The sequence below is a fragment of the Pararge aegeria genome, chromosome 23 (assembly GCF_905163445.1).
Source record: "Pararge aegeria chromosome 23, ilParAegt1.1, whole genome shotgun sequence".
NCBI lineage: Eukaryota > Metazoa > Arthropoda > Insecta > Lepidoptera > Nymphalidae > Pararge > Pararge aegeria.
The window spans coordinates 2,737,115-2,764,134 of record NC_053202.1 but is presented as its reverse complement, the minus strand read 5'-3'; the positions used below and the strand labels follow the sequence as shown (position 1 = coordinate 2,764,134).

At 27.8% G+C, this 27,020-nt stretch overlaps 2 protein-coding genes across 3 annotated transcripts in view; one reads left to right on the top strand and one right to left on the bottom strand.

Moving 5' to 3' along the window:
• LOC120634144 (retinol dehydrogenase 14) overlaps positions 1 to 20,799 on the top strand; it is a 26,525-nt gene extending 5,726 nt beyond the window's left edge. The window contains exons 1-3 of one of the 2 annotated variants that reach the window (XM_039904556.1): positions 13,324 to 13,408; positions 16,923 to 17,216; positions 19,048 to 20,799. In XM_039904556.1, coding sequence (XP_039760490.1) covers positions 16,925 to 17,216; positions 19,048 to 19,775 — 1,020 coding nt within the window. In that variant the 5' untranslated portion in view covers positions 13,324 to 13,408; positions 16,923 to 16,924 and the 3' untranslated portion in view covers positions 19,776 to 20,799. Of the gene's footprint in view, positions 1 to 13,323; positions 13,409 to 16,922; positions 17,217 to 19,047 lie in introns of those variants that run through there. The other variant, XM_039904555.1, reaches the window with a different exon arrangement.
• On the bottom strand, positions 20,791 to 27,020 carry LOC120634142. The gene is made up of 3 exons (XM_039904552.1): positions 25,911 to 27,020; positions 24,304 to 24,543; positions 20,791 to 23,357 (listed from the first exon to the last, which is right to left on the bottom strand). Exons 1-3 carry the CDS (start codon positions 26,871 to 26,873, stop codon positions 21,804 to 21,806), a joined length of 2,757 nt encoding a protein of 918 aa, XP_039760486.1. The 5' UTR covers positions 26,874 to 27,020; the 3' UTR covers positions 20,791 to 21,803.

Sequence of the window (27,020 nt, the reverse complement as noted above, 5' to 3'; positions counted from 1 at the left end):
CGGGCCACCTATAAACCGGACATCCAAACTTTCATAAACGACACTTCCTTCCTGTATACGACACGTACTAAACTTGCATAAAAGTCACTTGAAGCGGAAGCCGAGTGCCCGCACGGCAAGATGATTCCGTATCTCACGATAGGCCTGCGACAGGCTCAAATCTCGCGATCATTGCTGTTAAAAGTCACTTTTGCATACAATAAAAAAAAAAGAATGTGTGGACTTATGTACACGCGTTAGAAGTAATACTTCTGTGGCGTTACTTCAGTACATTATTTACTTAATTAAGAACATTATTTACTTAAATATATTATATACTTTAAAACATTATATACTTAAGTATATAATTTACTTTAGTACATTATATACTTAAATACATTATATACTTAAGTACATTATTTACTTATTTACTTACGCACATTATTTAGTTAAGTGCATTATTTACTTATTTACTTACGTACATTATTTACTTAAATACATTATATACTTAAGAACATTATTGACTTAAATATATTATATACTTAAATACATTATATACATAAAAACATTATACACTTAAATACATTATATACTTAAGTACATTATTTACTTCAGTTCATTATATACTTAAGTGCATTATTTACTTAAATACATTATATACTTCAATACATTATAAACTTAAGTACATTATTTACTTAAGTACATTATTTACTTAAGTGCATTATTTACTTAAATACATTATATACTTATTTACATTATATACTTAAGAACAATATTTACTTAGTGAATTATTTACTTAAGTGCATTATTTACTTAAACACATTATATACTTAGTGTAGTACAATATTTACTACAGTGTATTATTTACTTAAATACATTATATACTTATGTACATTATATATTTTAGTACATTATATTCTTGAATATATTATATACTTAAGTACATTATGTACTTGAATATATAATTTACTTAAGAACATTATTTACTTAAGTACATTATATACTTAAATTCTTCATATATTTCTTTACATTATATATTTAAGTACATTATTTACTTAAGTGCATTATTTACTTAAATACATTATATACTTATTTACATTATATACTTGCATATATTATATACTTAAGTACATTATTTACTTAAAAACATAATATACTTAAGTATATTATTTACTTCAGTACATTATATACTTATTTTCATTATACACTTATGTCCATTATATACTTTAGTACATTATATACTTATGTCCATTATATACTTTATATACTAAAGTACTATTTACTTACGTATATTATATACTTATTTACATTATATACTTATTTACATTATATACTTGCATATATTATATACTTAAGTACATTATTTACTTAAGTACATTATATACTTAAATACATTATTTACTTTAGTACATTATTTACTTAAGTGCATTATTTACTTAAATACATTATATACTTATTTACATTATATACTTAAGAACAATATTTACTTAGTGAATTATTTACTTAAGTGCATTATTTACTTAAACACATTATATACTTAGTGTAGTACAATATTTACTACAGTGTATTATTTACTTAAATACATTATATACTTATGTACATTATATATTTTAGTACATTATATTCTTGAATATATTATATACTTAAGTACATTATGTACTTGAATATATTATTTACTTAAGAACATTATTTACTTAAGTACATTATATACTTAAGTACATTATTTACTTAAGTACATTATATACTTAAATTCTTCATATATTTCTTTACATTATATATTTAAGTACATTATTTACTTAAGTGCATTATTTACTTAAATACATTATATACTTATTTACATTATATACTTGCATATATTATATACTTAAGTACATTATTTACTTAAAAACATAATATACTTAAGTATATTATTTACTTCAGTACATTATATACTTATTTTCATTATACACTTATGTCCATTATATACTTTAGTACATTATATACTTATGTCCATTATATACTTTATATACTAAAGTACTATTTACTTACGTATATTATATACTTATTTACATTATATACTTATTTACATTATATACTTGCATATATTATATACTTAAGTACATTATTTACTTAAGTACATTATATACTTAAATACATTAATTACTTTAGTACATTATATACTTATATGCATCATATACTTCTTTACATTATATATTTAAGTACATTATTTACAGCAGTACATTATTCACTTAAGTGCATTATTTACTTAAATATATTATATACTTATTTACATTATATACTTAAGTACATTATTTACTTAAGTGCATTATTTACTTAAATACATTATATACTTAAGTACATTATTTACTTAAATACATTATTTACTTATGTACATTATTTACTTAAGTGCATTATTTACTTAAACACATTATATACTTAGTGTAGTTAAATATTTACTTCAGTGTATTATTTACTTATTAAAGTAAATATAATGTATTTACATTATATATTTTAGTTCATTATATTCTTGAATATATTATATACTTAAGTACATTATTTACTTAAGTGCATTATTAACTTAAACACATTATATACTTAGTGTAGTACAATATTTACTTCAGTGTATTATTTACTTAAATACATTATATACTTTTTTACATTATATATTTTAGTACATTATATTCTTGAATATATTATAGACTTAAGTACATTATTTACTTATATACATTATATACTTATTTACATTATACTTATATACATTATATACTTAAGTACATTATATACTTATGTATATTATATACTAAAGTACATTATTTACTTAATTACATTATATACTTAAATACATTATATACTTAAGTACACTATTTACTTATGTACATTATATACTTAAGTACATTATTTACTTAGGTACATTATTTACTTAAATACATTATATACTTAAGTACATTATTTACTTCAGTTCATTATATACTTAAGTGCATTATTTACTTAAAGACATTATATACTTAATTACATTATATAATTAAAAACATTATATACTTCAATACATTATAAACTTAAATACACTATTTACTTAAGTACATTATTTACTTAAGTGCATTATTTAATTAAATATATTATATACTTCTTTACATTATATACTTAAAAACAATATTTACTTAGTGAATTATTTACTTAAGTGCATTATTTACCTAAATACATTATTTACTTAAGTACATTATTTACTTAAGTGCATTATTTACTTAAACACATTATATACTTAGTGTAGTACAATATTTACTTCAGTGTATTATTTACTTAAATACATTATATACTTATGTACATTATATATTTTAGTACATTATATTCTTGAATATATTATATACTTAAGTACATTATTTACTTATTTACTTTAGTACATTATATTCTTAAGTACATTATCTACTTGAATATATTATATACTTAAGAACATTATTTACTTAAGTACATTATATACTTAAGTAAATTATTTACTTTAGTACATTATATACTTAAATTCATCATATATTTCTTTACATTATATATTTAAGTACATTATTTAGTTAAGTGCATTATTTACTTAAAAACATTATATACTTATTTACATTATACACTTGCTTATATTATATACTTAAGTATATTATTTACTTTAGTACATTATACACTTAAATACATCATACACTTAAATACATTGTATACTTTAGTATATTATTTACTTACGTACATTATATACTTATTTACATTATATACTTAAGTATTTTAATACATTATTTACTTAAGTACATAATATACTTAAATACATTATTTACTTAAATACATTATTTACTTATGTACATTATTTACTTAAGTGCATTATTTACTTAAACACATTATATACTTAGTGTAGTTAAATATTTACTTCAGTGTATTATTTACTTATTAAAGTAAATATAATATATTTACATTATATATTTTAGTTCATTATATTCTTGAATATATTATATACTTAAGTACATTATTTACTTAAGTGCATTATTAACTTAAACACATTATATACTTAGTGTAGTACAATATTTACTTCAGTGTATTATTTACTTAAATACATTATATACTTTTTTACATTATATATTTTAGTACATTATATTCTTGAATATATTATAGACTTAAGTACATTATTTACTTATATACATTATATACTTATTAACATTATACTTATATACATTATATACTTAAGTACATTATATACTTATGTATATTATATACTAAAGTACATTATTTACTTAATTACATTATATACTTAAATACATTATATACTTAAGTACACTATTTACTTATGTACATTATATACTTAAGTACATTATTTACTTAGGTACATTATTTACTTAAATACATTATATACTTAAGTACATTATTTACTTCAGTTCATTATATACTTAAGTGCATTATTTACTTAAAGACATTATATACTTAATTACATTATATAATTAAAAACATTATATACTTAAGTACACTATTTACTTATGTACATTATATACTTAAGTGCATTGTTAACTTAAACACATTATATACTTAAGTATATTATTTACTTAGGTACATTATACACTTAAATACATCATATACTTAAATACATTATATACTTAAGTATAGTATTTACTTCAGTACATTATATACTTATTTACATTATATACTTATGTCCATTATATACTTTAGTCTATTATTTAATTTCGTACATTATATACTTATTTACATTATTTACTTAAATACATTATTTTCTTTAGTACATTATATACTTAAATACATCATATACTTAAATATATAATATACTGAAGTACATTATTTACTTGCATATATAATATTCTTAAGTACATTATTAACTTCAGTAAATTATTTACTTAAATACATTATTTTTTTTAGTACATTATATACTTAAATACATCATATACTTAAATATATAATATACTGAAGTACATTATTTACTTAAATATATTATATACTTACTTACAATATATACCTAAGTACATTATATACTTGAATATATTATATACATAAGAACATAATTTACTTAAATACAATATATACTTCAATACATTATTTACTTTAGTACATTATATACTTATATGCATCATATACTTCTTTACATTATATATTTAAGTACATTATTTACTGCAGTACATTATTCACTTAAGTGCATTATTTACTTAAATATATTATATACTTATTTACATTATATACTTAAGTACATTATTTACTTAAGTGCATTATTTACTGAAATACATTATATACTTAAGTACATTATTTACTTAAATACATTATTTACTTATGTACATTATTTACTTTAGTACATTATACACTTAAATACATTATATACTATAGTATATTATTTACTTACGTACATTATTAACTTAAAAACATTATATACTTAAACACATTATATACTTCAATACATTATATACTTAAGTACATTATTTACTTAAGTGCATTATTAACTTAAACACATTATATACTTAGTGTAGTACAATATTTACTTCAGTGTATTATTTACTTAAATACATTATATACTTTTTTACATTATATATTTTAGTACATTATATACTTGAATATATTATAGACTTAAGTACATTATTTACTTATATACATTATATACTTATTTACATTATACTTATATACATTATATACTTAAGTACATTATATACTTATGTATATTATATACTAAAGTACATTATTTACTTAATTACATTATATACTTAAATACATTATATACTTAAGTACACTATTTACTTATGTACATTATATACTTAAGTACATTATTTTCTTAGGTACATTATTTACTTAAATATTTTATATACTTAAGTACATTATTTACTTAAGTGCATTATTTACTGAAATACATTATATACTTAAGTACATTATTTACTTAAATACATTATTTACTTATGTACATTATTTACTTTAGTACATTATACACTTAAATACATTATATACTATAGTATATTATTTACTTACGTACATTAATAACTTAAAAACATTATATACTTAAACACATTATATACTTCAATACATTATATACTTAAGTACATTATTTACTTAAGTGCATTATTAACTTAAACACATTATATACTTAGTGTAGTACAATATTTACTTCAGTGTATTATTTACTTAAATACATTATATACTTTTTTACATTATATATTTTAGTACATTATATACTTGAATATATTATAGACTTAAGTACATTATTTACTTATATACATTATATACTTATTTACATTATACTTATATACATTATATACTTAAGTACATTATATACTTATGTATATTATATACTAAAGTACATTATTTACTTAATTACATTATATACTTAAATACATTATATACTTAAGTACACTATTTACTTATGTACATTATATACTTAAGTACATTATTTTCTTAGGTACATTATTTACTTAAATATTTTATATACTTAAGTACATTATTTACTTCAGTTAATTATATGCTTAAGTGCATTATTTACTTAAAGACATTATATACTTAATTACATTATATAATTAAAAACATTATATACTTCAATACATTATAAACTTAAATACACTATTTACTTAAGTACATTATTTACTTAAGTGCATTATTTAATTAAATACATTATATACTTCTTTACATTATATACTTAAAAACAATATTTACTTAGTGAATTATTTACTTAAGTGCATTATTTACCTAAATACATTATTTACTTAAGTACATTATTTACTTAAGTGCATTATTTACTTAAACACATTATATACTTAGTGTAGTACAATATTTACTTCAGTGTATTATTTACTTAAATACATTATATACTTATGTACATTATATATTTTAGTACATTATATTCTTGAATATATTATATACTTAAGTACATTATTTACTTATTTACTTTAGTACATTATATTCTTAAGTACATTATCTACTTGAATATATTATATACTTAAGAACATTATTTACTTAAGTACATTATATACTTAAGTAAATTATTTACTTTAGTACATTATATACTTAAATTCATCATATATTTCTTTACATTATATATTTAAGTACATTATTTACTTAAGTGCATTATTTACTTAAAAACATTATATACTTATTTACATTATACACTTGCATATATTATATACTTAAGTATATTATTTACTTTAGTACATTATACACCTAAATACATCATACACTTAATTACATTGTATACTTTAGTATATTATTTACTTACGTACATTATATACTTATTTACATTATATACTTAAGTATTTTAATACATTATTTACTTAAGTACATAATATACTTAAATACATTATTTACTTTAGTACATTATATACTTAAATACATTATATTCTTAAATATATAATATACTGAAGTACATTATTTACTTAAATACATTATTTACTTTAGTACATTATTTACATAAATACATAATATACTTAAATACATTATATACTTAAGTATATTATTTACTTTAGTACATTATATACTTAAATACCTTATATACTTCAAAACATTATATACTTAAGTACATTATTTACTTAAATACCTTATATTCTTAAGTACATTATTATATACTGAAGTACATTATTTACTTAAGTACATTATATACTTAAATACATTATATACTTAAGTATATTATTTACTTCAGTACATTATATACTTATTTACATTTTACTTATTTACATTATATACTTAAGTACATTATTTACTTAAAAACATTATATACTTAAATATATTATATACTTAAGTACATTATTTACTTAAGTACATTATATACTTAAGTACATTATTTACTTTAGTACATTATATACTTAAATATATTATAAACTTAAATACATTATATACTTATTTGCATTATATATTTTAGTACATTATTTACTTAAGTGCATTATTTACTTAAATATATTATAAACTTACTTACAATATATACTTAAGTACATTATATACTTGAATATATTAACAAGAAATAAGAACATTATTTACTTAAATACATTATATACTTACTAACATAATGTATGTATATTGTTTACTTACGTACATTATTTACTTAATTACTTTATATACTTAAATACATTATATACTTAAGTACACTATTTACTTATGTACATTATATACTTAAGTGCATTGTTAACTTAAACACATTATATACATAAGTATATTATTTACTTAGGTACATTATACACTTAAATACATCATATACTTAAATACATTATATACTTAAGTATATTATTTACTTCAGTACATTATATACTTATTTACATTATATACTTATGTCCATTATATACTTTAGTCTATTATTTAATTTCGTACATTATATACTTATTTACATTATTTACTTAAATACATTATTTTCTTTAGTACATTATTTACTTAAGTACATAATATACTTAAATACCTTATATACTTCAATACATTATATACTTAAGTACATTATATACTTAAATACATTATATACTTAAGTATATTATTTACTTCAGTACATTATATACTTATTTACATTATATACTTAAGTACATTATATACTTTAGTATATTATTTACTTACGTACATTATTTACTTAAAAACATTATATACTTAAATATATTATATACCTAAGTACATTATTTACTTAAGTACATTATATTCTTAAGTACATTATTTACTTAAGTACATTATATACTTAAATATATTATAAACTTACTTACAATATATACCTAAGTACATTATATACTTGAATATATTATATACATAAGAACATAATTTACCTAAATACAATATATACTTCAATACATTATACACTTAAGTACATTATTTACTTAAGTACATAATTTACCTAAATACATAATATACTTAAGTACATTATATGCTTAAGAACATTATACACTTAAATATATTCTATACTGAAGTACATTATATACTTAAGTATATTATTTACTTTATTACATTATATACTTAAGTGCATTATTTACTTAAATACATAAAATACTTATTTACATTATAAAATACTTAAGTACATTATGTACTTAATTATATTATATACTTTAGAACATTATTTACTTAAGTATATAATATACTCATTTACTTTAGTACATTATATACTTAAATACATCATATTTATCTTTACATTATATATTTAAGTACATTATTTACTTAAGTGCATTATTTACTAAAATACATTATTTACTTATTTACATTATATACTTAAGAACAATATTTACTTAGTGAATTATTTACTTATTTACATTATATACTTAAGTACATTATTAATTTCAGTAAATAATTTACTTAAGTGCATTATTTACTTAAATACATAATATACTTATTTACATTGTACACTTAAGTACAATATTTACTTATATACTTAATTACATTATATACTTGAATATATTATATACTTAAGTACATTATTTACTTAAGTACATTATATACTCAAGTATATTATTTACTTAAGTACATTATATACTTAAATACATTATTTACTCTAGTACATTATATACTTAAATACATCATATACTTAAATATATAATATACTGAAGTACATTATATACTTAAATACATTATTTACTTTAGAACATTATATACTTAAAAACATCATATACTTAAATATATAATATACTGAAGTACATTATTTACTTAAGTACATAATATACTTAAATACATTATATACTTAAGTATATTATTTACTTTAGTACATTATATACTTAAATACATTATATACTTCAATACATTATATACTTAAGTATATTATTTACTTCAGTACATTTTTTACTTAAATACATTATATTCTTAAGTACATTATTAACTTCAGTAAATTATTTACTTAAGTGCATTATTTACTTTAATACATAATATACTTATTTACATTGTACACTTAAGTACAATATTTACTTATTTACTTAATTACATTATATACTTGAATATATTATATACTTAAGTATATTATTTACTTAAGTACATTATTTACTTTACTTCATTATATACTTAAGTATATTATTAACTTTAGTACATTATATACTTATTTACATTATATACTTAAGTACATCTTATACTTAATTACATTTTATACTTATTCACATTATATACTGAAGTACATTATTTACTAGTTGACGGCCGATTGACGCAGTTTGCTGCGACCCTGCTTTCTGAGTCCAAGGCCGTGGGTTCGATTCCCACAACTGGAAAATGTTTGTGTGATGAGCATGAGTGTTTTTCAGTGTCTGGGTGTTTATATGTATATTCTAAGTATTTATGTATATTATTCATAAAAATATTCATCAGTCATCTTAGTACCCACAAGCTATGCTTACTTTGGGGCTAGGTGGCGATGTGTGTATTGTCGTAGTATATTTATTTATTTATTTATTTATTTTACTTAAGTACATTATATACTTAAGTACATTATATTCTTGAATATATTATATACTTAAGTATATTATTTACTTAAGTACATTATTTACTTTAGTACATTATATACTTAAGTACATTTTATACTTGAATATATTATATACTGAAGTACATTATTTACTTAAGTACATTATATACTTAAGTATATTATTTAGTTAAATACATTATATATTTAAGAACATTATATACTTCAGTACATTATTATACATTATATACTTATTATATATACTGTATATATATTATATATATTGTATATATACATTATTTACTTAAGAACATTATATACTTTAGTACATTATATACTTAGGTACATTATTTACTTCAGTGCATTATTTACCTTAACACATTATTATATTTATTTACATTATATACTTAAGTACAATATTTACATATTTACTTAAGTACATTATTTACTTTAGTACATTATATACTTAAGTACATTTTATACTTGAATATATTATATACTGAAGTACATTATTTACTTAAGTACATTATATACTGAAGTATATTATTTACTTAAATACATTATATACTTAAGAACATTATATACTTCAGTACATTATTATACATTATATACTTATTATATATACTGTATATATATTACATATATTGTATATATACATTATTTACTTAAGAACATTATATACTTTAGTACATTATATACTTAAGTACATTATTTACCTTAACACATTATTATATTTATTTACATTATATACTTAAGTACAATATTTACATATTTACTTACGTACATTATTTACTTATTTACGCGATGTATATTCATACATATATAATATATACGTATATACTATATATGTATGAATATATTATATACTTAAGTACAATATTTACTTAAATTATATATTAAGGTAAATAATGTAATATAGTTATTTACTTACTTAATTATTACCTTAAGTATACCTTAATACATTATTTTTAATAATGTAAATGAGTTAAATATGTATTTAAGTTAATAATGTAAATAAGTAAATAACATACTTAGGTAAATAAATAACTATATTACATTATTTAAGTAAATAATGTACTTAAGTAAATAACTTAATTAAATAAATATTGTACGTAAGTAATTAATTAAATAATGGATTTAAGTAAATAATATACTTAAGTAAATAAATAAGTATATAATGTAAGTAAGTTATATAAGTAAATAATGTTAATATAAATAACTAAATTACATTATTTACCTTAAGACATTATTTAAGTAAATAATGGATTTAAGTAAATTATGTACGTAAAGCTTGAAAATATTTCAACTATGCCCATCTAAAAAAAACACGTTAATCTCAAACTCCGTTGCACGGATTTTTTAAAGATAAATGCGGAAAAAATAGCCATGTTATCCTGTAGGAGCTGTTGGCGTTTCCGGGATAAAAATAAGCCTTAAAGCTATTCCTGGATACGCATGCATTCGATCGTTGTCCCATATGCCTAGCGACGTGCTGTTATTTGTGAAGAGTTTTGTCCTTTATCTCCGACAATATTCATTAAAATAAGACAATACATGCTTAAAACATAAAAAAAGAATTATTAAAACCAATTCAAATTTAACGGAGCTATGAAGTAAAATTGATAAAAAATTTCATCGTATTTCGCGGAGAAAACTTACTGTTTATCGGGATAAAAAGTATCCTATACCCGGATTCCGGTTGACCCGGAATATCAGGTACAACTTTACCAAATTTTATTTAAATCCGATCAGTAGTTTCCGTGTGATTCCCGAACAGACAGATAGGCAGACGGACAAAAATTCAATTAAAATCTGTTTTGTACTCAGTATCGATTAAAAAACATCCCCCGGTCAAAATTTTCAAAATATATTAAATGTACAGAAATCTTCCAGTTACAGATTTATTATAAGTAGGTATAGATAGATAAAGTAAAATAATATTCTCGTTATAAACAGAAAGCTGATATTAAGATTCAACTTAACAGAAACGGACATAAATTAGTGATACCTCTGCATATCGTCTGCGAAAGGCGCAGAACTTCTTTGTGGGGTTGAGTATACGCTTTTACAATATGATTCTTAAGGTAATTCTAGACCTACCGATGCATGATTTTAAAAATGTGTAAAAACACATCAACATCATCATCAATACAGCGAGGTTACATATGATGAATTTCTTTTTGAAATCATATTAAAAACAATTTGCTTTAATCGAAGCATGTCCAAAATGAAATGACCGCATGAATGACATAACAACATGATGATACTGTCAACACTGAAAAAAGTTCCAATTTGACAGCACAATCCCCATCTGAAATTTAAATTTGTCAATTTGTCCCTATTACCAAAATGACCCGCCATTTATTGAATATATTAGTTACAAAAAATGTGTTAAATGAAGAACCGCTCAACCGATTTTGTGCAAACTTCACATAAACCCGTCTATTTAATAGTCCGAACAAAGCCTTAACATTTGGTTTGGATAGGTGAGCCCGTTCTTGAGTTATAAAATTACAACGAATAGTGGCATTGATTTTTATATATATAGATATATATATATATATATATATATATTATAATATATATATATACTTTTTTTTAGTATTTTTGAATAATTACTTATTATATTATAAATAACTACTTATTGTAAATGAGTATTTGCTGGGCAGCAGAAAGTTTCAATCATGTTGCACTCAATTTGTACCGAAGAACACTGAAAATACGGTGTAAAATTGAATAAAAGACATCCGAACTAACGTAAACATCGTAATCGCGGTGTCTGGCGGTGATTTGCGGTGACGCAAATTCAACTGACAGCTCTTAATGTTGATATGAATAGAATAGTTATTATATTTCTCTATGGTCATAAGTTGTTTTTTAATATTGTTTCTTAGGTGTCTGCGCCATAACTGTTGCGGTTGTCAGCGACTGCTTGTACTGTTACGAAACACGTGTTCTAAATATAAAGATACTAGAATATACAACTTGAACATAGTTATCGATTTATGTCACCAGTTCTGTCACCTAGAACTAACTTTACGATGTAGAATTCAGGTGTCGGTGTGCGCGCGCATCGTAAAAATTCACACTCATCATTTTTCTTCATCGCGTTAAGTAAGTATATAGGTCTCAAGTGTTTTTTATGCAGGTTTGGTAGGTCTCGTATACAGGTCGCAAGTGTCATTTATACAAGTTTAGTACGAGTCGTACGCAGGTAGAAAGTGTAATTTATGCAAGTTTAGTACGTCTGGTATACAGGTCGCAAGTGTCATTTATGCAAGTTTATTAAGTCTCGTATACAGGTCGCAAGTGTCATTTATGCAAGTTTAGTACGTCTCGTATACAGGAAGCCATTTATACAAGTTTAGTACCTACGTTTCGTATACTGGTTACAATTATATTTTATTCAAATTTAGTACGTGTCGTCGTACTACACCTGCGGAAAGAGGGGGGCAACTGTTTTCGGTTTACCTACGAATTAAAGTCTTACAATCGACTTCATAGTAGGTAACTATTAAATATCAGAGAGAGATTTTTATTCCGGTCAAAATATATCTGTCTACATTTTTGAATTGAAACAATTGAACAATTTACCTAAGATTGAATGGACTTTTTGTGCCAGTACGTCAGAAGGTAATAAAACAGTTTCTATTATTGCTATGACGTCAAAAATGGGAAATACCCTGTGTTAATTTTTGATTGATTTATTTTTAAGTGATGTGCGTTATTATTATGTATTCATGTAAGGTTGTACTTATATGTAAGATTAATAGTACTTACAGATTTATTTTTCTCGTTGTCATTTTCATTTAAGTACTAGCTGTTATCCACGTACTTCGTCCGGTCTGTTACGTTTGTTACAGAGACGATTTGTTTTCATGTGAATTGGTTGCTGAGTTAGGGCGTAAAGGATAGACAAACAAACACACTATCGCATTTATAATATGATGCAGTCTAAGATTGTAGCGGGCTATCCTGTTAGGGGTAAAGTTATATTAAACCGATATTCCTAACAAGTTTCTACATGTCATCGTACTGAAACGTTTAATCGCTTGGAGGCACGCTTTGTTAGTGGGGTGGTATCTATCTACCCCCGATTAAAGCATCCCAAAAAAAATATAGAATCTGGAATGCCCTTCCAGCTTCCATTTTCCCCACTACCTATAACTTTAGTACCTTCAAATCAAGAGTGAATAGGCATCATCTAGGCAAGCGCGCTCCACCTTAGGCAGCATCATCACTTACCATCAGGTTTGATTGCAGCCTTAAGCTCGTTAATAAAAAAAAAAAAAAAAATGAGCAAGCGGTTCGCCTGTTGATATACTATCATAGTCGCCATATTCTGCAGCACCAAAGGAGTCGGTCAACAGCCAAGGCCGAAGCCTAAAAAAGCAGCATTTAAAAATTCCCTAATTGCCCCAACCGGGAATCGACCCCAAGACCTTACAATTATAGAACAGTACAGCGCTAACCACTGCACCAATGAGGTCTGGAATTAAAGAGGCTTTAATTTTTCCATCGCATTCTGTGAAGATACCAACCCACTCAATAAATCTGCGTTATAAATCCTTGAGCTATTGACACCTCGAACTCAAAAACTAATTTGACATGATTAGATAAAGTATTTCCGTCCTCGTCTAAACGTCCCCGGGAAAGAAGGACGGCGTTATTTTGAGGCCGGTCATTTAATTTTGTTTGTCAACTACCTACTCATTTGTGTACAATCGAATTAGCGGCCCATTAATGCTGATCGTACATCAGTCGCTTAGCTTTCGGGTACCGAAAAAGAATAATGTTCGTTGTTCTGTCTTTTCACCATAACTTCTAGGTTCCCGAACAGCAGGCCGACTCTGTTTATCACTTGACATAAAATTAGCTAGCCACTGTGGAAAATAACTTGCTAAATTCATATTTGGCAATCTGAAATCCATGTTTCCAACTGAGTTTACTTCATCTCGATCGGCAGATACATTTACGTAGTTAATGTATAATAATGGTATAGGCATGATGGCAACTTTCACAGTTATAGCTAAATTGATGTCAACCGAAATGCAGAATGGCACTGCAGATTGACATGTTTAACTTCTACTTATTAAGAATAGGTACTTTTATTATCCCAAGTATAGGTACCTACTTAACCTAATTTATTGATGTATCAGTAGTGCTGTCCGTTTCCACTGCGTACAGTGTGAAGAGGCTAGCACCTTTTAGACCTGTAAGTTTACTTAAGTTCAGAGATGTGTACAACAGAATTGGCACCTTTGGCTAAAAATTTTAGAAAAAAACACCATTTTCAAACGTCAAAATCCCTTTTTATTATATCCGCCATATATCCGTCTTTGTACAATGTACCTCATCATCATTGTCAACCCTATGCTGGCCCATTTCAAGGTACGGGTCTCCTCTCAGGATGAGAAGGTTTAAAGCCGCAATCCACCAAGCTGGGCCAGCCAGTGCGAATTGGTTTACTTCACAAGCCTTTGAGAACATTATGGAGACCTCATCACGCAAGTTTCTTCGCGATTCAAAAAAATTCAAAAAATTCAAAATTCATTTATTTCAAGTAGGCCTAATATAAGCACTTTTGAAACGTCAAGTCTGTCTATTTGTAGTGATTCTACCACCGGTTCGGAAGGCAGATTCTACCGAGAAGAAGCCGGCAAGAAACTCAGCAGTTACTCTTTTCCAACATCAACAATTTACATTTTGCATTTTAACATTCATGCGATTGCGATGATGTTTTCGTTCACTTTTAAAGCTTGTGATTATTGATTGCCTAAATTAAAAACGCACATAACTCCGAAAATATAACTTTGCTAGGTAACAAATGCTTATAATTAACTATAGAGCATGTTTTATTCGCCGACGTCCTTTGGCCAATATGCGTTTTCACTATAATATGGGGATGCTGTCGCATAGATCCCTTAGACCTCGTTAATTAAAGTCAAAAATATCTTTATTCAAGTAGGCCCATAGGTGGCACTTTTGATGCGTACATAAGAATTACACGGTAGTGAGCTGATGGCGATAACCACATTCGTAAACTTAAAAGTAAAGCTACGACCTTTCCAAACGCGTCCTGGTCTACGAAGAAGCCCTTAGCCGGGTGTTTTTTTTTTGTTATCACCATATCACAATGTCATTTAAAATTATTAGAAGAGCAACCTGTTTAGAGCAATAATTTACACCCAAGCTTTTTTATCAATTACGTAGTCCTTTATACTAAAATAGGAATTTTCTATAAGCTTACGTTTAATACAAACTTTGAACTTTTTAAGAGACATCTCCATGATGTCAATTGGTAGTTTATTGTAGAATTGTATGCAATTTCCTTTAAACGAATTATGAATTTTATGTAACCTAGTATATTGCACTGTAAGTTTATTCTTACTTCTAATGTTTAAATTATTGCAGTCACATTTTTTCTTAAATTTAGAAATGTTTATGGTGAATTAGTAAATAAAAATATGTATATAATATACATAATATAATTAGTAAATAATGTGAATAGTAAATGGTTATGGGATAATTATGACAGCAAAATGCGTTACGTGCGAATCCATTGCCGTAGATATGCGATCACCTTAAAAATAATTTGTAAATAAAATCTTTGTCCATTCTATTGCAGTCATGATTGTAGCAGAGGCTTGGAAGGCGAACTATCTGCTGTGGATCCTTCCCGTCGTTCTTCTAATCGGTCTAATATTCATACTCGGTCTTCTCGTCCTATTCTTTGGATTGCGCCTCTACGCCAAACTAACCTGTGGAAGATACCGTGAGAAGACCAAGATGGATGGAAAAACTGTTATCGTAACTGGATGCACCAGTGGTATCGGGAAGGAGACGGCGAAGGAGTTGGCTAAAAGAGGCGCCAAAGTCATCATGGCCTGTCGGAGTTTGGATAAAGCTGAGAAAGTCAAAGGTGATTCTATTGTTGTTTTTGTGTTAGATTTTATAGGGTCATTAAAGGTTCCGAATGGTTTTTTTTTTTTATTGTAATTATTGACGGACTAAGCGTATGGTCCACCTGATGGTGAGTGGAAACCATCGTCTATGAACAGAGCGACACTTCGCAGGGCATGCAAGCAACACGTCCTGCAACGTGCCGTCCGGTGTCCAACAACTTGAGGCGTAGGTGTTAAGGCTCATGTGCCTGTAATAACAGCGGCAACCACACTCTTAAGACCGCACAGAATGTCAAAATTGCTGCTCGTGATCGTTTAACATTCTCTCTACGTGTTGCTCTCTCGGTTTTTTCATTTATTTCATTCGTTTGTATATCTTCTATATACATAAAAGAGAAAGTATGTGGGTATGTTACGTATAGGCTCCGAAACGGCTGGACCGATTTCAATGAAACTTTCAGGGAATCTCCGGATTAACCTGGCGAGTAATCCTGTACAGTTTGGTGACGATCGGAGCACTCCTATTTTTGATCTGTCATACTGTCAAATACAGGTTTTATTTACTTTGATGATATTCTATTGTTGGGTGTACATTGGTGTAGATAATGATCTTCAACCGCTCGAGAAGAGAATAGAAGAGAATGAATACGGAGAGAAATAAATGATTTAATATATTATGAGACTTAAATTAAAAATTTAATGATGTAAGTTTACTATTTAAATAAAATTTAATAGTTATTAATAAAACCAAACATCTAATTAATTAACTGAAATCCAATTAAATAGGTTACCATTAAAATCACATTTTCCAGGTATTTAATTATCATGTTATCACAGATCACACACACATGTGACATCTGTCGATATTCCCTTTTGGCGGGCTGTCACCTGCTACTTATCCGTTTTGATTTTATTTACCAGTTTTAACTGTGACTTATAATATTAAAGTAAAGGTTATTATTATTTATATTAGTTTCGATTAGCACGTTTGTTTCAACGTGCTTATCAAAACTAACAGTTGGTAATCAATAAAAAAAAACTGCATCGATAGTACAATTCTTGAAGAAGTTTATTTGCTATTTTATATCACGATATGTTAGAAGCTGAGTAAACGAAATGATAGATACACTTAGGTTAACAGTAAAATATTGAACAGGTGGTTGGTTGTTTAAACTTTTTTATTATTATTAATTATTAATAATAATAATAATATAATAAAGTATTAATTTCAGACCTTGGTCCAAATTTATTTTGTTAATAACAATTTACTTAGTTAAATAAGTTAGGAAACTTTTGTGTTAGTAACAATAACTTATTCTATGTTAGTCCTTATTATCTACCACAAGGTCTGGGTCATCCGCCTATGATTTGCTCTGTTGCCGATGTGCACGCCATTCCAGCTACTCCAGAGTGTGTTGTCCAGCTTAGCGGCCAATGATTATTGATGTCTTTTAATTAAATAAATACATGGTGATATCCCAGTAGTTCGGATTAGCTTTTCTTTCGAGGGAAGTTCGACTTGCATAAAATAAAATATGGATCGGTAATGAGTTGTTATTGATTATGATAATGAAATTAATACAGCTCCACTTGACTCCACCTGAATAAGAATTTCCCTGATACTTACTACTCTAGTATAAATCCGGGAATAATAATGATAAGTAGGTAACATAAATAAATCAATATAATCGCGTACGTCGTCCCCCAAGCAGGTGGACCGACAACATCAAGCGAGAAAACAAGCGGCCCAGGATCAGAGATTTTGGAACTGTGCCCAGCAGTGGACGTCATTCGGTTGAATTGATGATGAACATTCATTGAGTCTCACCCCAACCTCTTTTCTTACAGATGAAATCATCGAAGCAACAAAAGACGCAAAAGTCATTGTTAAGAAACTGGACCTTAGTTCATTCGCATCGATCAGAGCATTCGCGGAAGATATCAACAAATCAGAGAAAACTTTAGACGTGCTAATCCACAACGCTGGATACGCGGAAACTTTCAAAAAGGCCCAATCTGAGGATGGAATCGAGTTAACAATGGCCACTAACCATTACGGTCCATTTCTGTTGACCCATCTCCTTATAGATCTGTTGAAGAAGAGTGCCCCATCAAGAATCGTTGTAGTAGCATCTTCCTTATATCGTCTAGCATCCGTAAATTTGGAAAACCCAAATCCTTTGGACTCAATGCCAGCGTATTTATACTACGTATCCAAAGAAGCGAATATCTTGTTCACTAGGGAGTTGGCAAGACGTTTGGAAGGCACCGGAGTGACGGCGAATTGCTTGCATCCCGGATTAATCGACAGTGGAATTTGGAGGAACGTCCCGGCACCTTTGAGCTGGGGTTTGTCCTTGATAAACTTCTGCTTCTTCAAAACACCTCTCCAGGGTTGTCAGACATCAGTTATGTTGGCGGTAGACGAGAATCTGGCTAAAGTAACTGGAAAGTACTTCTCAGACTGTCAGGAGAGTTCCATATCTAACTCTGCAAGTGACATGGGTCGAGCTCGGAAGCTGTGGGAGATTTCTGAGAAGATGGTCAAATTGGAAGAGGGCGAGCCTAAGATTTAAGATAATTTTAAACTTATAAAGACTGTCAGATCTTCTACCACTTTCTAGACTGGGGTTGTCCTTGATACTCTTCTGCTTCTTCAAAACTCCTCTCCAGGGTTGTCCGACATCAGTTATGTTGGCGGTAGACGATTATCTTGCTAAGGTAACTGGAAATTAGGTATTTCTCAGACTGTCAGGAGAGTCCTATATCTAACTCGGCGAGTGACTCGGCAGAGCTCAAATTGATGGTCAAATTGGAAGAAGGCTATTCTAAAATTTAATAAAGCTTGTCAGATATTCGCCTCTTCTTCATCAGCTAATTTAATTAAGCTATATCATGTCGTTGATTATTTATTTATTTACTGAAAAATAGCCTGTGTCTCTCCGCGTCTTTTTATTACGCATATTTATTACTACATTTTCTTATTTATAATATTACTATAAGATTAAGAATGTACTTTTTTAGTTAATATCTGTGCCTATACCTTTTTTTCTAACTTGTCTTACTATGTAAACAATCATAATGGTTCAAAATACGTGCTTGTGCAACATTAAAAAAAATGAAAGCTAAAGCGATTTTCGTAACAAATGTATGATTTTTTTACATCTTTTTATTATTTATAAAAAGTAATGAAAAGTATTTTACTAGGCACATAAAAAGACAACTGTGTAATAATTTCTGTACAGAATTATGAATTGAAATTATTTTCAATATATTGACCTGTGTCTGTAAATTCGCCATAGTAGGTGCTTTAAAGCTAACTTTTAATAACTATTTTTGCCCATTTATAGAAAATAAGCAAAGATATAGTCTGTATATGCATGATATATATTTTCGGGATCTGGGTAGGAAGTGTCAATTCCACTAACAATAGTATTTGTCTATTAAATATATATAAACAGTTGGTGCGAGAAAGTGCAGTTTGTTATTCGCACCTGTACTTTTCACCACGAATATAGTTTAAAAGTTATTTATACTGGAAACAGTTATTGTGTTGTCACACAACTTGTTATTATGAATAAAACATTTGTATCTTTTTAATATTTATTTAAATTATTTCTGCCTATGCGTAATTAAATGTACAACAAAGTTACAAGCAAATCTTAGTTGGCTGGGCTGAAGTAAATTCGTAGTCTTCTTTATAAAACAGTCGCTCCCGCCCCTAGTACGCTTGGATCATTTAAACTACGCCACGGATTTTAATGTAGTTTTCAGCAATAGATAGTGATTCATCGGGAAGGTTTGTATGTAATTAAGATGCATGTTATAGTAGAGAAAAGTCAAGAAATTTAAAGATTTGCTACGTAAACTGATTTTTGTGCGCTTTTAAAACGTTATAAATTGGATACAATTCCAATTTATAACGTATCTTAAAAAGACTGTTAAAAAATCGGCGATGTTATATTTTTTATCTCCAAGAATTATGGGATTTACAAAGCTATTTTTAAGAAAACAGTATCATTCTTTGTCCAGTTGAATACTTTCGTGACGTTGCATCTTATGCGAAATCTCTCCTGACTTACTTCACTCTGGTCAATTCAGATCGCGCGTACAATACTTACCTAATTTTTACGAACTATAGGTACTTAACACTAAAAGCATTAATTACCGTAATGAATGCTATTTTACGCGTTTAATGCGTGACCACTATTTTCAGTAAAAAAAAAAGGAAATGGAAATAGAGTAGGTCAAAACATAGCTTTCCATACCATATTCTATTTTATATAGTTAAAATAAAGTTCGAATAGGATATTGTAAGCAGAATGGTGCACTTGCTGCTAAGCAAGCCTAGTTTGCTTCCTCTCTGTGTGTGAGACGAGATAGTAGTTTGCATATGTAACCCACACTGGTTTGAAAAAAAAAAACTATATGTATAACATTTTTATAATGCGCTATGTTTGTGTACTCATTGAGAGTACCGGCGCGCAAACAAAGTTGGCCTACCGGGGGGACTCAACACTTCCCACACCGAGCCCATTTGTTGCCTGTCGGCCAAGGTGACCTACTATGTACTCACTACACCTATAGTTACACTATGAAGATTATCAGTCTATTAAGTCAAATTGGTCTAGGAAAGTATGATCTACGCCCAGCATAGTTCCTAAACTAACCCTAGGATTCCGATGGATTTCCACCTCATCCGTATCAAAATAGTTCACATTATCACTATTGGATCTTACATTTAACAAACTGCAACTTGGACTCAAAAGATCAGGCAATAAGTTCCTATTTGCATTCAATCCACTATTGATATTAAAATTTTCTTTTTCTTCAACTATAGTATTTATATCTTCGTCCTTAAATGTTATTGAAGTAGAACGCAATTGCTTAAAACGATTTATTATTTTCTCTAAAGAACTAGTCTTTTTTATAAGCGCATTATTATTCTTAGGTGTTTCGATTTTCGATTGCGATTCTTCGTTAATTATTGGTGAAATACTATTTTTAGGTGAATCTCTTGCTACTATAGTTTTAGAAAAATGAGTTCCTTGTAACTCTCGTACTGTGTCCGCTTTAGAAGAGAGAGTTTCTGGTTTCCTTACTGATATCTTAGTAATTATTGGTAGTTCTCTTGACGTTACCGGTTTAGGTAAATGACTTCCTTGTACTCTAGCTGTATGTTCTTTAGAAAAACGTTTTTCCTGTTCTGTTACTGGTGTCATAGTGATTAAAGGCAGTTCTCTTGCTTTTACCGGCTTAGGTAAATGAGTTTCTTTCAGCTCTCTTGCTGCAACCACATTAGGAAAGTGGTTTTCATGTAAATCGCTGGCTGTCATTGCTTTTGAAAAGTGAGTTTCTTGTTCTAATATAGGTGAAATAGCACTTTCAAATTCTTTTTGAATACTGTCAAGTCTTTTTTTGATTTCATCATTATTTTTTTGAAAGTTGAAGGTGTTTTTAGCAATTTCTGCATTATCTAATCCAGTGGGCGTATTGAAGCTATTCAAGCATGTTATACCAGATAAATCCATATGAGGTGGGCTATCTTCCTGCATAATCGATAATTTTCTTCCACGTATCATAGCAATAGGTATTCGACTTTCTCTATTTTCTAACAAATTAGGTGACGAATAACTCCTGACTAGACCGTGACTATCGTTTGACACCATTGATTCGTTAAACAAACACCCTTTTTTAAATTTAACATTATCGTGATGCTCCTGTTTATTTTTACGTTTCTTATTACTGCTTTTCTTATTCGTTGACAGCAATCTCGTTATTTGTTGCCTCGTGAAACCGGATGAGCATTCTGCTATCGTTTCGTTGGCTTTAATATTAGATATAATGGACATGTTGCAACTTTGGTTAACATTGACACGATCATATGAGCTGACTCTACATGATAGCAAAGTTTTTAAGAAGTCATCTTTTGGAGCATGGTACGTAGTTAATATAGATTTAGGTTGGGGCCTAGAGAACACCTCGCCTCTTCTATTCAGGTTGAATCGATGTTTCGAAATGTTAAGTGGTGTGAATGTATCGAAATTGATGTGGTATTGGTTTTGATTCATTTTGAGTCCGGAAAGATCTGGTAAAGGAGGTATTTGTAGATGCTCTTCTATAGACACCGATTGGATATTGAAGTTCGCTGGTGAAGACTGGAAATAAAAATTACAATCAGATACAACTCTCTTTTCATTAGATAAATCTCAACTTTATTTGGCTCATTATATGGGCCTGAATTCAAGTTGGGCCAGTAAAATGTTAGTGCCAATCCGCACTAACTGCTAACTTTTTGCATGAGAGAGAACATAAAAATTTATATAAAAGGACATTATAGGCATGCAATGGCCGCCATATTGTTGCAAGCAATCACTTATAGGCAACCTTTGCAGATAGGACTTACAGCAAGAGATCTGTATGCAAAGACATACCAAAATTGTATAGATATAAATACATACATAGTATTATATACAACAGCCTATTTATAATACTGAGAAACATTTTGTCACTAGATGGCGCTATTTCGTTTGCATAAAAATAGTATTATCTCTCGAAAATTTCACACTTAGTACCAGTGTTCTTATCTCTCGCCCGCTTTGTTTTCATTAAATATCTCTTCCTTTGTCAAGAATTAACATAAGTAATTTTCCTACAATAACTTCACTTTTTTTCTTTTTACTATATCTTTTCTTCAAACAATGAAATTTCCAGATATGACATATGGGGTATCTCTAACTATGGGCCACATAAGAAGGCTCCAGGTCAGTAAGCGGGCGACGAAGAAAGCTATGCTTAATCAATTCAGAATTGAGATCTGTAGAAAACCAGTTACCAACATAGTTCAACACGTCGCATTGTTGGAGGGGCAAAGGGGACTTCAACAAGTAGAAGTTGAAGTCCCAACATGCAGCAGTGGCTTCCACCCATTGGAAAGCTCAGTGTTAGTACTCTCCAGGAGTGGACAGAGGACCTAAGGCAACAGGGTCACTGAATACAACCGGCACAGAATGGTTGCGAGTGGAAATCTAGTCTTTGTAGGACCAGAATTAGACATCATGGTTAAAATGCTGATGACCATTGGGGTAGAATTAAAAAAATTACCTGCAATTTCTTTTCAGCATCACATACTCTTTCTATCAATGATCTCAAAGCTAAGCATACTTCATTGATATTCCTTTTGCCGACCTCCATGCGTTCATTAAAATCATATATCTCATCACCGAATGAGTTGTTTTTCAGAATATAGCATATACTGATCAAAAATGCACGAATTAAGTTTGGAAAATTTAGTCTTCCGTTGACTTCCAAGTTTCGTAAAATATATTTCTGACAACTGTTGACCTGTTGACCACATAATAAAATTTAAAAAAACACTATCTATAAACACAAGTTAAATTGATGTCCATCTATACTAATATAATACATGTATGTTTCTTTGGTTTTTACCAATGTTCACTACACATAACTACTGCACAAATCTTGATGAAACTTACATACATACTATAACTATAGAATGATGTCTTTCAAAGTTTAACTAATCTTGTAAGAAATTTGCATTGAGAAATAGTCCATCATGCTGGCCTATCATAGAATATTTTTTATCCCAGATAAACTAATGATTCTTGTTGATTTATTAAAACCAAAAAAAAAGGTGGACCAAATTGCTTGGAACAGGAAGCAAAAAAAATTCAAAAGGCTAGCCTTTATACATTTTTGTTGTAGTATGTATGGTGCTGGTACAGACATTTTTTTATAACTTTGTAGTTTGTCAAAGTTATCCCCATTCTTCTCTGTTCACGACCTAATGGATCTGCACTGTTGAACACACCATCTTCAAAACATAGCTGTAAAAGCTACATGTTAAGACATGGGTGTTAAAATCTTTGGCATATTTATTGCTTTGTGTGTTTTTTTGACGTGACAACGTCTTATAAATTGGTTTGCCGGGTGACACTTCAAGAAACTGCGTTACGCTCCGCTCACGTTATGCGCTCACAATGAGAGCGAGTGAGAGGCACGCGTCCCTTCCACTCGGGCATGGTTAGCCCGCCTAAGAGCGAGAGAGACAGACATAAAAAGTGAAAGGCACGCGTCCCTTTGTAGTAAACGCTGTTTCATTGTACGCAAATGTATTGCAAGTAATTGTATGTATATTTGTATATAAATACGTATGTATGTGTAAAGGTAAAAATAAAATTTTTTAGTTAGCCCTTGACTGCAAATATGGTAATGGGCTTAGCTGTTAGTGGACAGCATTTATACCTTAAATGCTGTCCCATCTAGCCCCAAAGTATGTGTAGCTCCGAAGTATGTGTAAGTTGGGTACTAAGATGACTGATGAATATTTTTATGAATAATATACATAAATACTCATAATATACAGATAGACAATGAAAAACATTCATGTTCATCAAAGAAACATTTTCCAGTTGTGGGAATCAAACCCACGGTCCTTACCCCTAATCAGTTTCTATGCAACTTTGTACCAGAACACCAAATCACTTAGAGGCACATCTTCATTGTTAGGGTGGTAAATAGCCATGGTCGAAGCCTCCCACCAGCCCAGACAAGAGAAAACTCAAAAATCATATATTCCCAAATTGGATTGATACCAGATCCTCCCACTTAAAACCACAGTGTTCACCGCAGTGCCACAGAGGTTACCAACCAATAAATGTGAAAAGTCTCATAAAAATAAACAACTCTACCTGCTTTTGTAATTCATCTGTACAAATTTCATCATTCTTTGGATCATACTCCAAAGTATAGCAACTCCTTTCAATTTGACCTGTTTGTCTCTTAATAATCTCTTCTGATAACAGATGCATTTTTGTGCATTTTGCCATAAACGGCAACACTTTACTGTCCCAATTTGCTACAATATCATCTAATTTACTATCAATTCCTTCTAACCAGTCATCAAAAATTGTTGCAGGTTCATTAATATTCTTAATTCTCGAAACTTCACTTTTAGAATTCTCATCTAAATTGTGTTTTGAGATAAAGCCGTTAATTAAACTATCAATATAGCCCTGAGGGTTTAAACTGGACAATTTCCTTTCACACTGAGTTATTTTCTTACGTAGCATCTCGGCTATTCTCTCATTACATTGTTTCCTAGACAAAAAAATTGATAATTTATCCAATAAGTTATCCTCGTAATTAAAACTGTCCATGTATTCAACGAAACTTTTAGTATCGCTTCTACGGTTATATTTATCGGTAATTTCATCATACAAACTTTGTTTTTTGGTTTCTTTTACTCTGGAAAGGAGTAATTGTTTCACAGCCAATACTGAAAGTTGATACATTAAAACTGACACTTTGAAGCAACTTGGATGGACCAAATATGATGGACGTACATCTGTTAAGAGTCCCTTAGCAGCGTAATCACTTATGAAAGTAGATAATTCACTTCTAAACGCCCTTTCCACCTTCGTATCATATAGCGGCCATGTAAGAGAGGTATGAACTTGAGGATCGATTAAAAACAATAAATAATAAGAAATATTGTTAAATAAGTTCTGCGTAGGTTTATCCAGACCGTGTTCATCGAATATTAATTGCGCTATTTTAGGTAACATAGGCTGCAGCTTGTGTAACAGTGCTAGCATCAAATATGTTTCCTTCTTGTAGTTGGCTAACATATCAGCCCTTGGTTGTGTGGCCATGCTGATTATTTATAACTTGCACTTATCACATTGAGTATGCCTTATTGCAATTTTGACCGGGGAGATTATTCTAGTAATATCGCTGAATATCTCATTAAAAGCGTAAAATAACACACGGCATCAACAAACAACATAACAACGACCTCC

Coding starts and splice junctions, on each gene's coding strand:
- LOC120634142 (XM_039904552.1), bottom strand. CDS start 26,873: ATGGCCACACAACCAAGGGCTGATATGTTAGCCAACTACAAGAAGGAA. Junction 24,544..25,910: donor CAGATGAATTACAAAAGCAG/GTAGAGTTGTTT, acceptor TGTGGTCAACAG/GTCAACAGTTGTCAGAAATA. Junction 23,358..24,303: donor ATGCTGAAAAGAAATTGCAG/GTAATTTTTTTA, acceptor TTTTATTTCCAG/TCTTCACCAGCGAACTTCAA.